Below are 19317 nucleotides of genomic sequence, written 5' to 3' on the forward strand. Positions count from 1 at the left end.
ACAAACAAAATCTTTCAATAATTTTATCGACTCAAGAAAGTTTTTCACTAATTTTTATTCCTAAGCTTTCATCATGATCTCTAAAGGCACAACCCTAAAATGTCAAGCATCGAACAATTAACATTTATAATACTTTTTAGGCATAGACTATTAACTATAATTTGTTATATTGTTTGCCTATCAAGTGATACTCTAATATATTGAGCTTGAGTCATTAAATGTACATAAGCCCATTGTGCCTTGATTGTGGCGAAGTCATATATTTTCCCATATGAGTAAAAAAATACAATTGCATCTTTCATGTACCTTTTCTAATTATTAAGTAAATACAATTGATCCAATGCACCCACTTGACTTTTCATTAAAGAGATAGCATGGCAAACAAAATCATTAATTAACTATTCTAACTAAAAAAATTATTTGAACCATAGTACTTGAAAGTAATAAGGATGCTTTTCTAAATTACAAGCAAGACAGTCTAAAAGATTAGGTTGATATGATCCAACCTTTATACAAAGCTCTTTGAATTTTATCACATATATTAACCAGATACTCATATATTTCCTTCTGCAATCCTAGATCACTTTTTGAATTAGATAAATAAATTGTCTCAACTTCAACTCCAAAAATTTTAGAAGGATGAGTTTTAGGAATTAAAGGAGTAGATATAATGCTAGGTACTTCAATTAGTGAGGTAGAATTGAGAATGTGTAGCATTGGCTTGTAGAATAGAAGATGTTGTCATATATTTTGGTTATCATTCTTAGGGAAAAAATAATTTATTGTTCTTGACTTGATAGCTACAACAATATTTATGAAAGTTTGAATAAAATTACTAATTACCATATAAATATAATGAGTTAATAAAATAAAAATTCTCTATCTATTTGTAAAAATGTAATCTACCAGATCAATGCAAACAAATAAAAACATAAATCTCATATTAGATTAAAATAATTTAACAGATCAATGTAAACAAATAAAAAAAATAAACAACATATTAAATTAAAATACTATGATAGATTAATGCAAACATATAAAAAACAAGGTGCTATTAAATTAAAACAATCTAATAGATTAACATAAACAAACAAAAAGAATAAAGAGCATATTAAATTAAAATTTTTTTATAATTACAAAATAATATAATCTAAGGATTAAAAAAAAAAAAATCTAATCTGACTACTGTTGTCTTCTCAAGAAAGTGTTTCAACACCTAATGGGGATGGAACTTAATTTACTAAACTTTTTATTAAATTAAGGAAGCATTGTCGGCATGGCATGCATACATATAGCTTAAGGCTGATTATGGTACATAAAAATAAAATAATTGACTTGGCTTTTTAAATTAGGTTTCTAAATTATGCTTCAACTACTAATTGACTTGGGTTTTGAAATGGGATGAATAAATAAATGGACAATAGTTAATGGGTTGATAAAAAAAAATAATAACACATATAATGAAACCAAAGTTTTTTTTTTTTTTTTTTAAAGAAACATGAAACCAATTTTCATACTGATATTGATGGAGGAGGGGGCAGGTTTTATAATATAACTGGTTTAAGGACACATTGTCCTACTCCACCATTAGAAAAAGCATTCATTATGATTATCTTTCTTTTTAGGTAGTAAAACTTTAATTTTGAATAATCAAACTATCTTTAGTGACTTATAATGTGATTGAACTGTACACTTGAATGACAGTGGTTAGCCAAAAAAATGATAAATAATAACAATATTCATTAAAAATACTAATAATAACAATAATAATAAATCAACTTAATTGTTTTAAAATATTGATTTTTAAAATTTAAAAATAATAATATTTAATTTATTCAATTATTAATTTAATTTATTTTGTATTCTTAGCTCGGCCTTTCTATTGAGATTAAAAAAATTTAATTCATGCGTAAAATTCAAAATTAAATAGACAAAAATAAAAAAATTTACTCTTAATTTAGTATATATTATTTTACTTTTGGTTGCTAATCATATATGTCAAGAATCCATATCAAGTATTGAGTCTAAGCTTATTTTTTATTTAAATTGAGTGAAGTACTATAATATTATTTTTTGAAGTTAACTTACTTTATTATTCTTATTTTAGAAATTTTGTTGAGACACATGGCATATAAATTGTCTAAAAATTTATATTGTTGAAAAACTTTTAAAATTTATTTTTATTAATATTATCATTTAAAAAATAAAAAAAAAATAATTTAACTTGCAAGAAACAATAAAACATAATAAATGATAGTCAAAATTTTGTTTGGTGTATGATTTGTTTAATAATTTAAAATTGGGGACAACTTTAATTGGTTTTATAGATAATATTATCAAATTTTTTTGGAGGGCGAAGACTTGTCCCTAGATTAGGTTTAAAAAAGAAAAAATTAATAAAAACATAAGAAATAGAAAAAAAATAAGTGAAAAAAAAAGTTAGGTAATTATTTCTTTTAATTGAATATGTTTTATTGAATGTTTAAATAATTCAAAAAATCAATAAATATTTAAAATTTATATTAAATAATATTTATATCCTTCTGTTTTACTATTTTTATAATTTAATTTAGATTCTGTGCCAATTCTCAATTGGATTTGTACATTTGATTGATGATACCAAATATGATTCAAGATTTTATTATAAGGGAAGATTTAGATAAAAATATAACTGTGCTGAAATTTTTACTAAAAAAACTAATGTGACTTTTTTTTGTTATGCAACTTCTTTATTTATCTATATTTTTAAATGGACATTTTTTATAAAAAAAAATCATATTAAATAAAAATAATTAACTTGTATAAAAAATTTTTTATAATTAAACTTAATTATAATAAATTAAAAAATAACCTTAGATTATATCTGATAATTTATATATTTATATTATATAAAATATTAAAATTTATATATTTATATTATTTTTTATATGAAAATTATGTGTCGTAATTTATATTAATATAAAAATATAAAATATATTTTTTTATTTAATTAAATTTTTATATAATTATTATTAAAATTTTAAACTATTACTTTTATATCTTTTTAAATATCTTATTTATATTATGTTATAAAATCGTGCTTTAGATGATACGTTTACCCGGATCTAATCTAATGCATTTTGCCTTGCGCTGACAATGGGCAATGGCTGTTATAAGAAAAGCGTATGATCCAATGAATTAAAAGTTTAATGGCTGAAAGCAATAAAAAACTCTTAACTTTAAATTCATTCCAGTAATAACAAAGAAATTCAGGGTTCCCTTGTAAAAACCGTGCAAGAACCTTTTTCTGTAGGGTTTTTCACACAATCGAAAAGACACAACTCACTCAGTAGCAGCAACAACAATGGCGGAATCAATTTGCAGATTACTAAGAGATGGAGCTCTAGAAGGAGAGCACGCGCCTGCGCTCACCATCAAGGACTCCATTGCTTCTCCCTTTGGCTTCCACGTGTTCGCTCACGTGCTTTCCCAGCTCTCCTCCTTCATTCTCGCCGGAAAATCGCAGTCGCGGTTCGCTTCCCTTTGTTTTTCTTAGAAACAAAACCGACATCGTTTAATTAACCCTACCTGTCTTGAACTTTGAGTAATTATTATTTATTTGTTTGTTGCAGAGGCCTTGTCGTCGTTTGTTTTTCCCGGAGTCCCTCGTTCTATTTGGAGTTGTTGAAAAACAAAGGAATCGACGTCGTTTCATCGGATAAACGGTGAATCAAATCTTCTGATAAATTGAAGCTATAAAACTGCAATAATTTTATTGTTTTTGTAAAATTGATTTTTAGTGGTGACATTTCAGGATTCAAACTTTAGATTGTTATAGTGATCCTCTTGGTTGGAAGTCTCGGTTAACAGAGACTGGAAATTTAATGGCTTGTTCTCATGAAACTTCGATTTCGAGAACTACTAATGTTTTTAAGGATGTGAAACATATGGATAAGTTGTACAATTCAATTGTTGAACTTGGCAAAGGTAATTTTTATTCTTAGCTTTTTCAAGTGTGAAAGACAGCGGTTGCTTTATCCAATGACTATGGTTTTTTACGAGTATTTAGGATTGTTGTTTGTGGTTTTTTTGCAGGATTAGTAGGAGGTGGAAAGATACGATTTTCTGTTGCCATAGACTCGGTAATCCTCTTTATCATGCTTGTTAATATTTGATTGAGTGAAATTTAATCTTTTTTATAAATTGCAAAACATCCGATGTAGGGAAAAGCAAAAATGTGAAATTTAGACAAAGTTCAAATGAGCATGTTGGCATTATATGATAATTATTTCTTTAAAATATTTTTGTTGGATATCTAGCTAGGTAACTTTGTCTAGTTTGCAAAGGAGTACAATCAAGAAATTTGGAGCTTAGCATGAATTTTGACAAATACACTATTCTGATTTAATGCATGGAAACTTCATTAAGTACCAATATGTGTTGAGAACAAGAAATCTCGTCAATTTTCTATCAATATGCTATTCTGCTTTAATCTATCGAAACTTCATTAAGTGCGAATAAGTGCCAAGAACAAAAAATGTCATCAATTTTCCATGTGAGGAGTACTATGTCCTCTTGAGGAAGTAGAAGGAGGTTTCCTCTCTAAAAACAACAAAGTACCAAAAAATATTATGAGGGATATGTACAATCAGAGAAAAGAAAGGCACTATACAGAATAGAATGTGCATTTTCATTGTTTAAAATGAAGAGCTTTATGGGATTCATAGAAACTTTATTTTCTTTACCTAAACACTAAATTGATTGATTGGATATAGATGTTTTTGTATTGTTTTGTTGTTTGGTAGAATGCTTGGTTGTAATTTTGCCTGATAATGCTTTGTTGTACCTCACCAGAGGAGGGGAGAGTACATTGTTTGTCTCATTTTTCATAAGCATGGATGCCAGTCATGGCTTGTTGAAGCTTTGCAATCTCTTGATTGACGCTCATTAACTTTGTTCTCCAGTTTATTGAATTTTGAGTCACAATTCATGTGGATAGAATAGCCCAAAGCTAAAAAAAAAAGAAAAAAAGAAAAAAACTTTGGATAGGCTGACAAGTTTTGGTGTTGTACTAGAATGAGATAAAAAAGCTAATATCCTGTTTCATTTACTGCTTAGAACTATATGAACATATAAGGGGTATGATGTAAGTAGGAAAAAAATTGTAAAGTTTATAATAATTTATTTCTGCATATAATTTATTAAGTTGATCTTGCATGGTTCAACTTCACTTATTAATGAAATTACTCTGCTTTTCAAAAAAAAAAAAAAACTTGTTCTTACATGGCTTTCTGTATTATGGTACAAAATGTTTAATCACTGAATGCATTTTGGGTTGAAGTAAACTTGAAAGTTGATAATTAAAAGATTGAACAACTTTTCTACTTGAGAAGATTCTCCTTTGCTCAATTGCAAACTTTGATGAGACTTTAACCATGATAAGTTTAAATTTTATTTTGGAAACTTGTTTTAGTAAAAGGGAGAAAGAATTACCAAGGGAGGAAATTTTGTCATTGTTCAATTTTTATTCTTTGAACTGATGTATACTGGGTTAAAGAGATGAAAAGGATTCTTGCAAGTTGTAACTAACCAACTATTCTGAAATTAGTCCTTAGTCGAGTTAGTGCTGAATCCTGTTTTCTTGTTTGTCATGTTACTAGAATTTCCGACTCTGATTGTATTGGGTTTTTCTATTTCTACCAGGTAGATGAAATGTTGAGACATGCATCCATGTCATCAGTTTCAGGCCTGTTAAGCAAACTTCGTAGCCATGGTATATATACATACTTTACTGCCTTAATCCATCTCCCTGAAATCATTCAGTTTTCTGAAATTTCTCGTATTTACATGCCATTTGCTGTATCTTTAGTTCTCTTGGAAGGTTAGTGGTGTTTTATGACTTTTTCCCTTTAAAGATTTCAGTTTCATGGCTGCAAAATCCTATGTTGTTTGGTAACAATACCTTTGTTGATTTTATTAAAAGGACAGCTTTCTGAGTTTTAGTGGAAGCATTTGAAATTGATTGGTATAAGTGATACCTGCAGTGCGTGAGTCCTTTTTGGATGCTTTTTTCTCAGTGTTACTTTATGGTTGCAGATCAGGTTTCCAGTATCTTTTGGTTACTTCATTCAGACCTTCATGAGGCCAAGGTTACAGCTGTTCTGGAATATTTGTCATCTATGGTGGCCGGTTTAGAACCATTGCATCAACCTGCAAATGGACAGAGAGGTGATATGGAAAATTTCTCTTTGATCGAGCATAACCTAAAGAAAGGAAAGTTTCATGTTAGATTTAAGCGGAGAAATGGACGGGTCCGTGTGATGGTAACTTTCCCTATCTCATCTCTCTCTTGGATCCTTTTTCTACTGACTAAGATAGCAGCAGACTGACATGGTAGTTTTTAAACCAATATGTAGTTAGAAGAAGTTCACGTTGAGCATTTAGGCGTCAACTTTACAGCTTTGTCATCTGAAGGAGCAATTAATCAAGGTCTTGTGCCGAAGGTCATAGCTTAAACTCCATCTTTCCCTCCTGCCTTTCCCTCTTCTTTCTTTAAGTGTGAGGTTACACTAATACCTGCATGAATGCTTTCCTTTGCTCAATGAATTAGTGTACTCCTCTAGCAAAAGAAAAATAGTGACCTGGCTTATAAATGCATGTGCACAATTTATCTAGTTCCAGTTGTTATAGGTCCAGTTCAGTCTGCAGTTATCAGAGAAAGAGCGAATTGATAAGGCCAATGTTGTACTTCCTTTTGAGCACCAAGGTAGAAAATATGGATAGGTTATAATTGTGTGCTTGAATTTTAGCATTTATTTGCTTTCTATTAGGTCTCATTTTATGTCATTTGTTGAATTTATAACTCTCTCTCTATCTTGTTTGGATTGGCCTTTTTGCTTTCTTTAGGTAATGGTAAACCCATACAAATTTATGATGGCCGAAGATCTCTGGCTGATAGCAAACATGAGAGGCCAGTTGGTGCCACAGAAACAGTGCAGACAAGTGAGGACTCTGGCAGGGGTGAGATTATATATTACCGTGATTCCGATGATGAGATGCCAGATTCTGACGAGGACCCAGACGATGACTTGGATATTTGATTTTGCTCGCCCAATCTGCAGTTTTGAATTCATGCTGGGCACTTTAAATTGGTATGTTTTCCTTTCTCTTTCTTTAACAGTGAATGAGTTAAATCTTTTAGGTATTACCATCTAAATAAAGTTGTACTTTACTTCTGAAGGTGTAAATCTTATCCTAGTTATAACTATGGTATTAAAGGTGATTTCTTTTAGTTTTTGTCCATTTTTTTTTCTTGTATTAAGGGCTAAGAATGGGGTAGAGCACTGTACTTTGTCTGTGAAAACACTGTGTTTTGGCTGTGAAAACAAACAGCACCTGGAACTAGTTGTCGCTCTTTCCGTTTAACTTAAACATTTACTCTACATTACATATTATTGATCAGTAAGACATGAATTTTTCAAACTTTGTCTCCTCCATTTTTTTTGGTTATTTTTTTCATAAAACTCTCCTAACATCTTGTAGACATTTTTCTTTATTTTATTATAAAACCTGACACTGTGACTTTTATTAAGTTTTATTGTGATATTTTTATTCTTAACTGCAGTGCACTATTCTTCCCTGCACTATTGATGCATTACTCCCATTTGAGTCATAGGAGGTAATGATTGAAATGTTCGTTCACCTATAGATTACATTGGGTTAATAAAATTTTGCAACCGGTATCCTTCTTTGAAAGTTTCAAGGTAAAAAGTCAAAAAGACAAAAACAAACTTGATTTGCTTTTAAAAGTTACAAATGTTGTACGTGGAGGGCAAAAGTAATTTATTTCTTCAAATTTTATCTTTTATTCTTGTAATATGTGGTGTTAAATGTAATATTAAAAGCATCGGATTTCTATTCTTGCAAATAATGTTCCATAACCTTGTGTTTCTTTGCAAGTTAAGGTTTTGTAAGTTGGAACTCTAATAAATAAATTTCATAAGTGATAGTGTGACAGTTATAGTAATCTTTTTGGTCAAGAAAGTTATAACTTTTTATAACTAAAAATAAAAAACTCATCTTTTGAGAAAATTCACTTGAATAATGTTCATTGTAGATTTCCTATATAGTTCTTATATTTAATGTGGAGTTAGTTTACATATCTTCTTGTTATAAGAAAAAAGGGAAAGATATTAAAAGTAGTAAATATACATAACTTATCAATTAGAAAATATTGGTTTAAATGTTAATAATTATATTGTATTTTTTTTATTTAGTTTCTTTCTTACTTTTTCATCTCCTTGATTTCATTGTAACTTAACTATATATATAATGATTAAACATTTTCATTTGGTAAGTAAAGAGAATTAAGGTTTCGTTTGTTTCATAAAAAATTACTTGCAGAAAATAATTTTTTATATTTTTTATGTTTGTTTGACAAAAAATAAATTGATTAATGAAAAATATCTTGCTGGTCAAAGGAAAATAAAGTATATTTTTTGGAAAAATGCTTCATCTTTTCAAAAGTGGAAAGCATTTTTAAGAAGAGAGCTATTCATGGGTAGGGTTACTCGTCAAGCTTGTGAGTTTGTTTTGACTTGAGTGAGATGTTGGATATGATTTTTTAAGTTTGAATTTGACCTATTGCGAAATATTATTATATTAATAAAAATTATTTTATTTAATTTTACTTCAAAAAATATTTAAAATGTTAAAATATTAATATAAAATGATCTTTTAATATTTTAATTTTAAATATTTTGATTCTAAATATTTATAAAAATAAATATTTTTAATATTTTAATAATAAATAGTATTATATTATTAATAATATAATAAATAATAGTTTTCTTATTTTAATAATGAATATAATTTAACACAACACTAATATTATTTTAGTAATGTGAATATTTTTAATCCTCTCTTAATATTTTTTAATTTAAAATATATAGTATATTTTAGTGACATGTTTTTATATTACTATTTTAATAATAAATGGAAATAAATAATATCTTTTGATGATTTAATATTTTTTAATAATAAATATTACTATTGTTAATATTCTTATATTAATATAGATAGTATTTGATAGTAATAGTATTTTAAATATTTTAAAATATTAATAAAAATAATGCTTTAATAATAAATAGTATTATTTTAGTTTTTAATATTGCTTTTTAAAGTATTAATATTAAAATTTGAATATTTTTAATTTTTTTAACCAAAGAATGTTTTAATATTTAAATAATAAATAAATTTCAATATTTTAATAATAAATAATTTTTAATATTTTAATAATTATATTAATATTACCATTTGAGAAAAGAGCAAATTTTTCATAAAACAACAAATAATAGAAAATATTTTTATTGAATCATCCAACGAATAAAAAATTTTTACTTTTAAAAAAAAATCAATATTTTTCATAAAACATTTTTTAAAAGCTGATTTCTATGAAAGAACAGAGCCTAAAAAAAGTTGACAATGATTATGACATGAGAAAAACTCCCTTGGTGTCACAGTTTGAATTTTTTTGTAATAAGTTTCTACCTTTGACCTCTATCTTTATAAATATATATATATATATATATATAAAGTTTTTAGGAAATATTTTAATTCATAATAAAGTTAAAATAAAGATGTCAAAGTAAAAAAAAATTGACTAGAAAAAGTGAAATTGTGATGATAGGCGACCCGAATAGGATTGAGGGAGGAAACAAAAGGGATGGCTAGATGGGATACTTGTATTCTTCATTTTCACCATTGAAAACAAATAGCTACAACTAAACACATGAAATTAGAGGCACATTTGAACAAGTAGGAAAAATGGTAGAAATTTTTTTCCAAAATGTTGTATCAAAATTCAGCAAAAATGGGGCATTAAACTATTCTCATTTTCATAATAAAGGAGATGGAAATAGGAAAAATCTAGAATCATGGCTGAAGAGTGGGATTTCTTCAGTCATAGTCTGACATGGGATAGTAAGAATCATTGTTGGTTCAAAAAAATTATCTAAGAGTTAAAAAATTGATGTAATAAATTTTATGGTACTTGCATGAAGGGGTAACATCATTTTAAAATTGTACCGTGTCACACTGTAAGTAATGGAAAAATGGCAATCAGGTTGGAAAAGTGACAAGTTGGATAGACTAAGGGTGACATAATGGTAGGAGTCTCTCCCCTCATCCCATTTTTGAGTCTCATATACTCATTATCTGTCCTCAAGACATGAGATCATACCCTTAGTCAAGGATATTGCCATTTAATGGTTTCTTGCATATTTGCATTTTTCCTATGTTGCTAGAATATGTCAATATGATTTCTCACCTTTTATTCGGTGATGCCTACACATCGTTTCCTTATATTTACCATATGAGTTGCTTTGTTTGGGATCTTTAGCTCTTTTTTTGGTACCTCATGTGCTTTATCAAGCAAAATTAGAAGTTCCCACTCTAAAAACCCTTCAATTATGATATAATCCTTGATATTCTTTATCTTGTCATCTTTATCATAGCCCATACATACCTTCTTTATTCCACCTATCCTTCACATGCCATGACTCCATGAACTATAAGCTCTCCCTAAGAATTAACCCTTTCCTTCTCTATTAGCTATGTTGGATTCTTTCTCATCATCTTGTCCATATGCAGTGTAACCTCCTCCATTTTAGAGTTCCTACAAATAAATAGCTCAAATTTATGGTTGGGTCCATTTTTGTGTTTATGTTTGGAAACTATGTGAAACTTTAACCTAGTAAAGTCGACTTCTGGCAGTGCTTGTCCATGCTTACAGGATAGTCCAAATAAGACTTATTTGGCCAACGGTTGGGTGGCTTATGTCCTGTGCTACAGTGTGCTGCCTAATTTGGGTAATCAGTTTTTGCGGAAGTACCATCAGCCCTTGAATGAATGGTAGGTAGCTTGACCAAGGTTGTAATAAATTACCGACAAATGGCCTAGGTGATAGAGAGAAGGAAAGATTTTGAGAGAGAAAATTTGAGGGAAATGAGATGAGGTCTGCCAAAGTCACAACCTTACGCGTTCACCAACTATTTAACCCCTCTTCATGATTTCTCTTCCTACTGGGTTACCATTTTGTTCTTAGCATGAGAATATTTTGTCTACTAACAATTGTTACTGCCTCACAACATTTTTTTCATACCCTCAACACCTTTTAAGTAGCCCTTATTATGGCAATGGTTTCTTTCAAATAGATAAATAACCAAGTTTTCCTCCCCTTTTACATATTACTTAAATTGTATTTATGTGGTTGTTGGACATTAGTTAATTCCATTAATAATTTACAAGTAGCAACCAATAATACTGGACGTTGTTTATGGGTTTTTTACTAACCTTGAAAACAAAATTTAGGGTCTTTCTAACAACCTTAAAATCCAAGTTTATGTTTTACAATTTTGTTACCTTATTCACTGTTCATGTTACCAAAATCTTTTAGCTTTTGAAGCTGATTTCAAGGCTTTGGCAAACCTCACTTCATTTCTCTCAACTTTTACGATCCTTAAAAATTCTCGCTATAGTCTGTAACTTGGTCATGCCAACTAACGTACATCCAAGAGCTGACAATGTAACTACAAAAAAAAAAAAACAAACCGATTGATCTAGATGGGTAGCATACCAGTAACATAACCATGGTTTTAGCTTACTATGGAAGGCACAGAATGATAATGTCTCTCAACTATATGATTTTGAAACAGTGACAAATAGAAGTATGTCCAGAACAGGTGAAGCCTTTGAGTCTGGGAATAGATAATTCGTGAATTGAAATAGGCTTAGTATGGGATTATATAGAAATTATTTTACTGCTTTAGTACATCGTTATCCTTATATTAGGGTTTTGTTTTCTACCTTTACTGCATAGTTATAGTAGTATAGCCACTATATTAACAACATCTTGTGAACTCTGTCAGGACTGCAGGTAAATGTTCTTCACAAATATGTAAAGGTTCAGAAATTTGTTCCCAATATGGTTACTTTTCTAGTCTCAAGCAGGGGCACCCTGTCACTGGTCGAGAGCGGAGAGTCCAAAAATCAGTCTTTCATCGGACCATGTCAGCGCAATGGAGCCAGTATTTGAAGCCAAAACCGACAGTGGAAATGATTATTAACTTAATTTTGTATAATGTTTTTTGTAAGAATGATTATACTTGAGCTTATAATGTTGTAAATTGAGTGTTTTTATTTTCAATCAATCAAATAAGCACTAATATTAATGTTTATCCCAATTGATTTATTTTTATGTTAATAATAATAGAAAAATCAAGCCAAGGAAAAAAATGAATTTTTTTATGCAAAATTAATCGCTTATTTAACTTGTATTGCTTTTTTTTTTTTTCTTTAAAGTTACCATAATTCTTTAAAGATTTAAAAAGGTATATAAGCCCTTTGTCTTTTTAAGTTGATAGTTAGATTTGATTTTTTTTTTTTTAATATTCGGCCTAATTTTTTATTAAATCTTTTATTTCAATAAGAAATAGGATTATAATATTTGAAAATATTTTTTATTCATTAAAACAATTTTATGCATTGTTATGTAATTCTGATTCCGTAGTATTTAAATTTGGTGTCTTATATACTATTTTTTCAATAATTACTTTGATTGTATATAATACATAATTTTATTTTGGCACCCCTAAACAAATTTTTTTTCTTTGCTCCTTGCACTACAAATCTAAGAATTAGCTTCCTGTAAAACTCTAGATGCTTCTTTTGTTTTTCCTTAAACAAAAAAAAAGTACTACATCAAAAGAGCGACGTTAAAATGTACTTTTGAAATAGATAAATCGAGGAGTTTGACATCTCACTTCTATTATATGCCTTAAATCTTTGCATAGTATTTTATGTTTTAGGTAATCAATCAATGGTTATTGTCAATCTTTTTTTTCAACTTCTAAGATTGAAACAACATTGGATTTCGTATAGTTTGTCTTCACATAACGTGATTGGTGGCAAAACTCAGAAAAACTTTTACTTCTATATTGGGAAAATGAAATTACTAACATCAAATTAATTAGAGAATCTATTTTTTTATTCTCCTTTCTTGGCACATGCTCCAAAATAGCATTATCAAATCATTTCAAAAACTTTTTCATGTAGTTGACATACCTAAGCTTCTTTACATCATAAAGTGAAGGTAATTGGTTAATGATCAACTTTAAATCACGAAATACTTCCAATTAGGTAATTTTAATATCTATTGCCATTTTCAATTCAATGATTAAAGCTTTGTAGTCTGCTACATTATTGGAATAGTTTTCAATGAGAGTAAATGCATAAAGCAACACTTCTCTATCCAAATGACAAAGACAACACCTATTCTAACTCTATCTTGGTGAGAAACTTCATCGGAGAATAATTTTCATGGTTTGACAATTTCAATGAAAAAAAACATTTTCGTTAAGCAAATTTTTAGAGAATTCCCAATCATCTTGGATCAAATGGTCTACAAAAAATTTAGCAAGAGCTTGTCATTTAACGATTTTTTGTGAAATATATGTGACGTCAAATTCTTGCAACAAATAAAAGCCATTTGTTAGTTTTCATTAAGTATAAACTTGGACATGAGATATTTAAGAGAACCCACTCATGAGACCAAATGAATAGAATGAGTTTGCAAGTAATGCCTCAATTTTTTCACTATGAAAATTAAATGTTAATGATTCTTTTTCAGTAGGAGATAATTTAACTTGGCAGCATTGAGAGTGTTGTCTATTTTCCTTCATCATTTTGTTGTGCCAAAAATGCTCCTAAAGAACTTTCTTGTTTAACAACATAAAGATTAAGGGAAATCTTTGTATGAGTGCCTTTGAAACAGTGGGTCTTAACAAATAAGCTTTAATGCTTTTAAAAGCATTCTTACAAGTCTCATCCCAAACAAAAGGAACATCCTTATTCATCAATTGACTAAATGGTTGACATCAATCAGCCAAATTGAATATAAGATGTTGAATATAAGCTAATCTTCCTTGTAAACTTTTAAGTTCATGAAGATTATGTGGCCTTGGCATTTTCATAATTGCTTTTATTGATCAATCTCAATCCCACAATTTTGTATAATGAATCTTAAAACCTTGCTTGAAGATACTTTGAAAGCTCATTTTAGAACATTCATCTTCATTTGGTATCATTGCTATCTTATAAATATATGGTAAAGATCAACAAAATAATTAATCATTTTCTTTGACTTCACCATCAAATCATTAACATAGCATTTGATACTTTTGTGAAGCATATTATCAAAAATCTTTTGCATTTTTTTTTAGTAAGTGACACTTGTGTTCTTTAATCCAAAATGCATAACTTTACAATAATATATTACTTTCAAAGTTTGAAATACAATGAACTCTTTATCTAATAAAGCTATGTGAATTTGGTTATAATCAAATGATCCATTTGTAAAAGATAGTTTCATGTCTAATTGTTGCACTTGGACAAGCATTATTCAAATCTTGAAAATCCACACAAATTCAAATTAGATCATTCTTTTTTCTAACTAGAATATATTTTAGATCTAAGTGGGATATTTGGTTTCTCGAATAAAGCTAGCTTCGATGAGTTTATTCACTTTAGTTTTAATTTGACGAATCATGTTATGATGAAATTGATGTTAAGTTTACTCAATAAGTTGAACACTTTTTTTTTAAAACCAAATAATGAACAACAACTTTCGAGTCAACTCTTGATATTTCCTTATAAGTTAAAGCAAAGAAATTTCTATGCTCTATCAAAAAATCAAGATAAGCTTACTCTTTTTATAGAGCCAAACATGCATTGATAACAATTAGATGAGGACCTTTACTAGTGTCAATGTTAACATCTTTTAGCTTATATATTATATTTTGATTTCCTTTTTCAAATGATGGAAAAGTTTCTTAAGTATCTTTTTCTTGAGATTTACCACCAATTTCTTCTATAAAGATATGACTAATTGTAAAAATTTTTGTTTCTTCAAGCTTTTTTTTGTTTTATACATGGAACCTATTTGGTTATTACAACAGTGTGCTTTTTAGCCTTCAATGCTTCACTAGTAATTACCACCTATTTATTTTATCTCTTCATTCAATAAGGACTCTCACTATGAAAATCCTTAAATTTATCTAATATGATGCATTTTTCTTTCTTTTTGTACGTAACCTTTTTAAAGTTTGGATTTCTAAACTTTGAATGAATAGGAACTTACTTACTTACAAAAGCTTCTATGTATTTTTTTCTCTAATACTATAAAAAATTGTCCTTTAAGAAAAATGCATACTCAAATGGTTAAACACAGAATCTCATATTAAATGTATAACCAAACGATAAAAAATTAAAACCTAAATAGCTTGACTGAATTTTCTGGCTAATTAGGAATTTCTTCCACATTTCTGTATCTTGAAGTTTCTTTATGAATGATCTTTAATTTTAATGAAAAAAATCCAAGTTCAGCTTTAGAATTTCTAACATGATCGATATTCTTTTGTCAAAATTAATTGATCTTGATTGAACTGTATGAATTTTCTTCGATTGGATCTATAGTTTCGTGAAATAGTTTTGTAACATCTTCTTACTTACTAACAAGTAGTTTGTAGGCAAGAGGATCAAAACCATTAGTTCGATGTAAAAGTAGAACATCATATTCAACAAGAGATTTTTTTAATGATCTTACAAATCTATTCAATGGAGGCTTAAAAACATTTGATTCTTTCGAGTTAGTGAGTGAAAGAGTTAAAATTTTAAACATTAAATAATTTCATCATTTTCATTAGTGAAAAAAGTCAAATTCTTTCCTTTTTGCTATGACAATTTCATCTACTTATTTTGTTGATTGAGCAATATTTTTTTTACAAAAATACTTTTAAATAAAATTTAATATCAATAAAATGTGCTTCACTATAGAAAGTGGCTTAAATTCTGCAACAATTATCTTTACTTAACCATTTATAATACATGATATATTAGTGAATAATTAAAACATTACACCACTTTAATTTATCCATGGTCACGCTAATAATATGTTATATGTTGTCTTAACATTAATCATATGAAATAATAGATTTTATTTCATATTTCCAATAAAAAGTTGAAGTCTAACTTTTCTATGGTCTCCTTACCTTTTTATTGAATCTTTGAATCATCAAGCAACTTTGTGATAGATCATTTAAAATAACTTTAGTTCTTTCATTGTCTTTAAAGGAAGAAAATTGATAATATATCCATCATCTATTAAAATTTAGTTGATATTTTGCTCATAAACATATCTAACAACAAAGTGGGTGAAAAAATGTTATTATTTGTAATGGATAGATAACAATGATATTTTGTGAACTTGGGATCACGAGCTAATAATGATATTTTGTTAACTTTAAATGTACAAAGTTAATGTATGTAATAGATCTACAAATCTAAATTCCAAAAGGTGAGAAATGTTGCGCTTTTTAGAGTGAAAGACAAATAAATTATGAGAAAGAACTCAATTGAAAAACTAGTGGGACACATTAAAAAAAGATTGGAAGTTATGGACTAAGTTATTTAAGAATCCTACAAATTTAGGGTGGTGTCCATTAAGAAGGCACTTGATGCAACCAAATAGTGGTGGATTGGAAAAATATAGGTTAGTGTTACATGTATAAATATTATAATGTATTAAGTTACTTGAAATTCATATTGGTAATCATCTTTGAAATTTCAAAGATAACATTTAGCCATTTGGTTATGATTTAAGAAAATAATGATTACAAAGTATTTAAGAAGAAAGAAATTGAACCATGCTTGAATAAATTGATGTGGCAAATGTTTGGGGACATTATGGTCACTGGAAATGATGTATGAGCACTTTCGTTAGGTATTTTTCTAGATGGAGTATTTATGGAAGATGTCACACTTGTTGAAAGGTCTTTGGATTCAAATAAACATGACACTAAAAGTGAGATTACACTTGATAATGAAATAAATGTAAATACTTTTGTTGAAATTTTTAACCGAGACAAGCGAGTTATTAGAGTAGTACAAAATAAAGGTAAAGAACCAACTACTATGAAAATATCAATAAAAAAGATATTGACTACTTAAATTGATAAACTTGGTGATGATATAAGCAACCAAAAGATCAGGCTTGATAAATGAAATTGTCTTTACTCGTTTATCATATTTTGTTTTAAATGTAATGAATGCATTGCGTGATATGGGAAATGAAATTTCAATAAAGTTTTATCAGTATTATTTTGCCACTAAAATATTCCAAGTTTCGATAAAAAAAAGAGGTGTTCTTCAATTTAGATCCAAATCTTAGGGCTTGGTGGTTTTAGTGTGAATATGAGGAATAAAATGTTATTGCACACTTTTCTTCCTTTCTAGTAACACTTTTATGTGGCTAATGATGATGTTAATATAATCATATTTGCTAGTTGTGGCAATACATTTATGAAATAAAATAATTATTATAAATATGATGTTGAAAGTGTGTGAAAATAAATCCACAATGTCATAACGTCCAGGTTAGGGAAAACCTACCAATTAGACATAAAATCATGAAATCACCATCAATCTTTTTTACCTATATGTGATTAGGCACCTATGTAAATTTATCTTTTTTAAGGTTATCTTAAGTGTAAACTAAGAATTCTTAAAAAGAATATATTTTGATTTACATCATCAGAACTAAATTTTGGGAATCAATGACATGTAGGGAAGGTTTTAGCATCCCTTTACGTCAAAAATTGATAACACATTAATTATGTGTTATTTTGCCTAAACCTTAATCAAAGATGATCTTTATCATGCAAAAATCAATCAATTTCAATTATATTATTTATTTAAACACTATAGTGATACAAAATTTTATCAAGATATCATGCAATCAAGCAATCATGCAATATCATAAATATCATATCAATATCATGCAATAAATATTAAATTGTACCATACACAAATTATCATGCAATAAATATAAAATCATATCAATGCATTAATACAAAATCATACGATGCAATAAATACACAATCATATCATATAATAATATAAAATATTATGTAAATATATTAATTATCATACAATAATATATAATATCATACAATAATATAAAATATCATACAAATATATTAATTACCATACAATAATATAAATAATCATGCAAATAAATAATTAGTCATGCAAATAATAATATATCATGCAATTAAATATATAATCATGTAAATAAATATATAATCATGTAATAAATTCTAATACTATAAAATAAAAAAAAATAAATTAAAGAAGAAAACAATAAAACAAAAAGAAAGCAAAAAAATAAAACCAGGAATAGATTAGGTCAAATTATCACACAAGTCAGGCTCTCAACCTAAAACACTATCATTCCAACAGCACATTCTTTTTTTTTCTTGCCTTTTATAAACCCAATCCTTTGTGTTTTTTTCCTTAATTTTTCAACCAAGAAAAACCCAGTTACAGACAATGCTTGCTGTACATTTCGCAGATTATTGATAGTTGTCGCTCACCAATGACTACTATCGGCCACCAAACCTAGCTCATGAGCTTTTTTATCTTTGTTTTAAAACCTAAAAACTACATTTCAAATTTTTTTCAAGACTTAAGACTCAAGAACACTAGTGGCCTATTTTTCAATGTCAGTTCTATCATTTGGCCATCATCTTATGCTATTGTTCTAGGTTAACTATCACGTTACCAAGATAACCAAAATGATAAAAGCTTCATTTCACCCAATCAAAACCTAAAAAACAAAACCTATATCAAAATCTCAGAGAAACCTCAAAGAACAATTCCTTGCCCAAAAATTTCTTTTTCCCTTTTTACCATTTGTGTTTGATTGCTACTGAAAATTGGGTTTTTACTCTTCTGGGTTTGCCAACTCTGTTTTTGCTTGTTTAAGCTCTTTGTTGTTGCTTGTAGGTTTGGGTTTGATTATTGGTAGCTTCTTGTTTGTTGGAGTTTTGATTTTGGGTAATAGTTTCATAGTTTTTTGGGTTGGATCCTTGTTTATGATTTTCACAATTGTTTGATGTGTTGGAGCTATTTGTTGTTAAAACTATGGGTTTAGCTAGGTATGGATTCACTGGCTTTTAGGTTTGCAAAGTTGCTTCTTTTGATTCTTGACCAATTGTTTGTTAATGCTGGTGATTGCTTCTTATTGTTGAAAATTAATGGCTTTATGCTTCTTGTTCATGCTTGATTGATACTTGTTATTACTTCTTAATTCTCCTATGATTACTCGATGTGTGAAGACTATTAATTGCCTCTAGAGATTGCTCAATTGCTTTCTTTAGTTTGCACAGCTCAAGTTTGCTGTTGAAATTGCTTTTTATTTGATTCCCTTGTTGATTAAGGCCC

At 28.1% G+C, this 19317-nt stretch overlaps 1 protein-coding gene across 7 annotated transcripts; it reads left to right on the forward strand.

Moving 5' to 3' along the window:
• The first annotated feature begins 3076 nt into the window (after nucleotides 1-3076).
• On the forward strand, nucleotides 3077-12215 carry LOC111305750 (elongator complex protein). Of its 7 annotated transcripts, none has more exons than XM_022903520.2 (10): nucleotides 3077-3510; nucleotides 3612-3704; nucleotides 3794-3966; nucleotides 4075-4121; nucleotides 5683-5752; nucleotides 6076-6302; nucleotides 6396-6482; nucleotides 6670-6745; nucleotides 6886-7130; nucleotides 11907-12215. In XM_022903520.2, the coding sequence occupies exons 1-9, from the start codon at nucleotides 3344-3346 to the stop codon at nucleotides 7077-7079; spliced, it is 1134 nt and encodes a 377-aa protein (XP_022759255.2). In that variant the 5' UTR covers nucleotides 3077-3343; the 3' UTR covers nucleotides 7080-7130; nucleotides 11907-12215. The 7 variants fall into 7 exon arrangements, with proteins under 7 accessions (XP_022759255.2, XP_022759256.2, XP_089606617.1 ...); XM_022903521.2 differs by having other exon boundaries at nucleotides 3088-3510; nucleotides 11915-12054; XM_089750491.1 differs by lacking the exon at nucleotides 11907-12215 and adding an exon at nucleotides 7604-7739 and having other exon boundaries at nucleotides 3088-3510.
• The last annotated feature ends 7102 nt before the right edge of the window (nucleotides 12216-19317 follow it).

This window comes from Durio zibethinus, chromosome 21 (assembly GCF_047325235.1).
Source record: "Durio zibethinus cultivar Kanyao isolate XHJ-2024 chromosome 21, ASM4732523v1, whole genome shotgun sequence".
Lineage (NCBI taxonomy): Eukaryota > Viridiplantae > Streptophyta > Magnoliopsida > Malvales > Malvaceae > Durio > Durio zibethinus.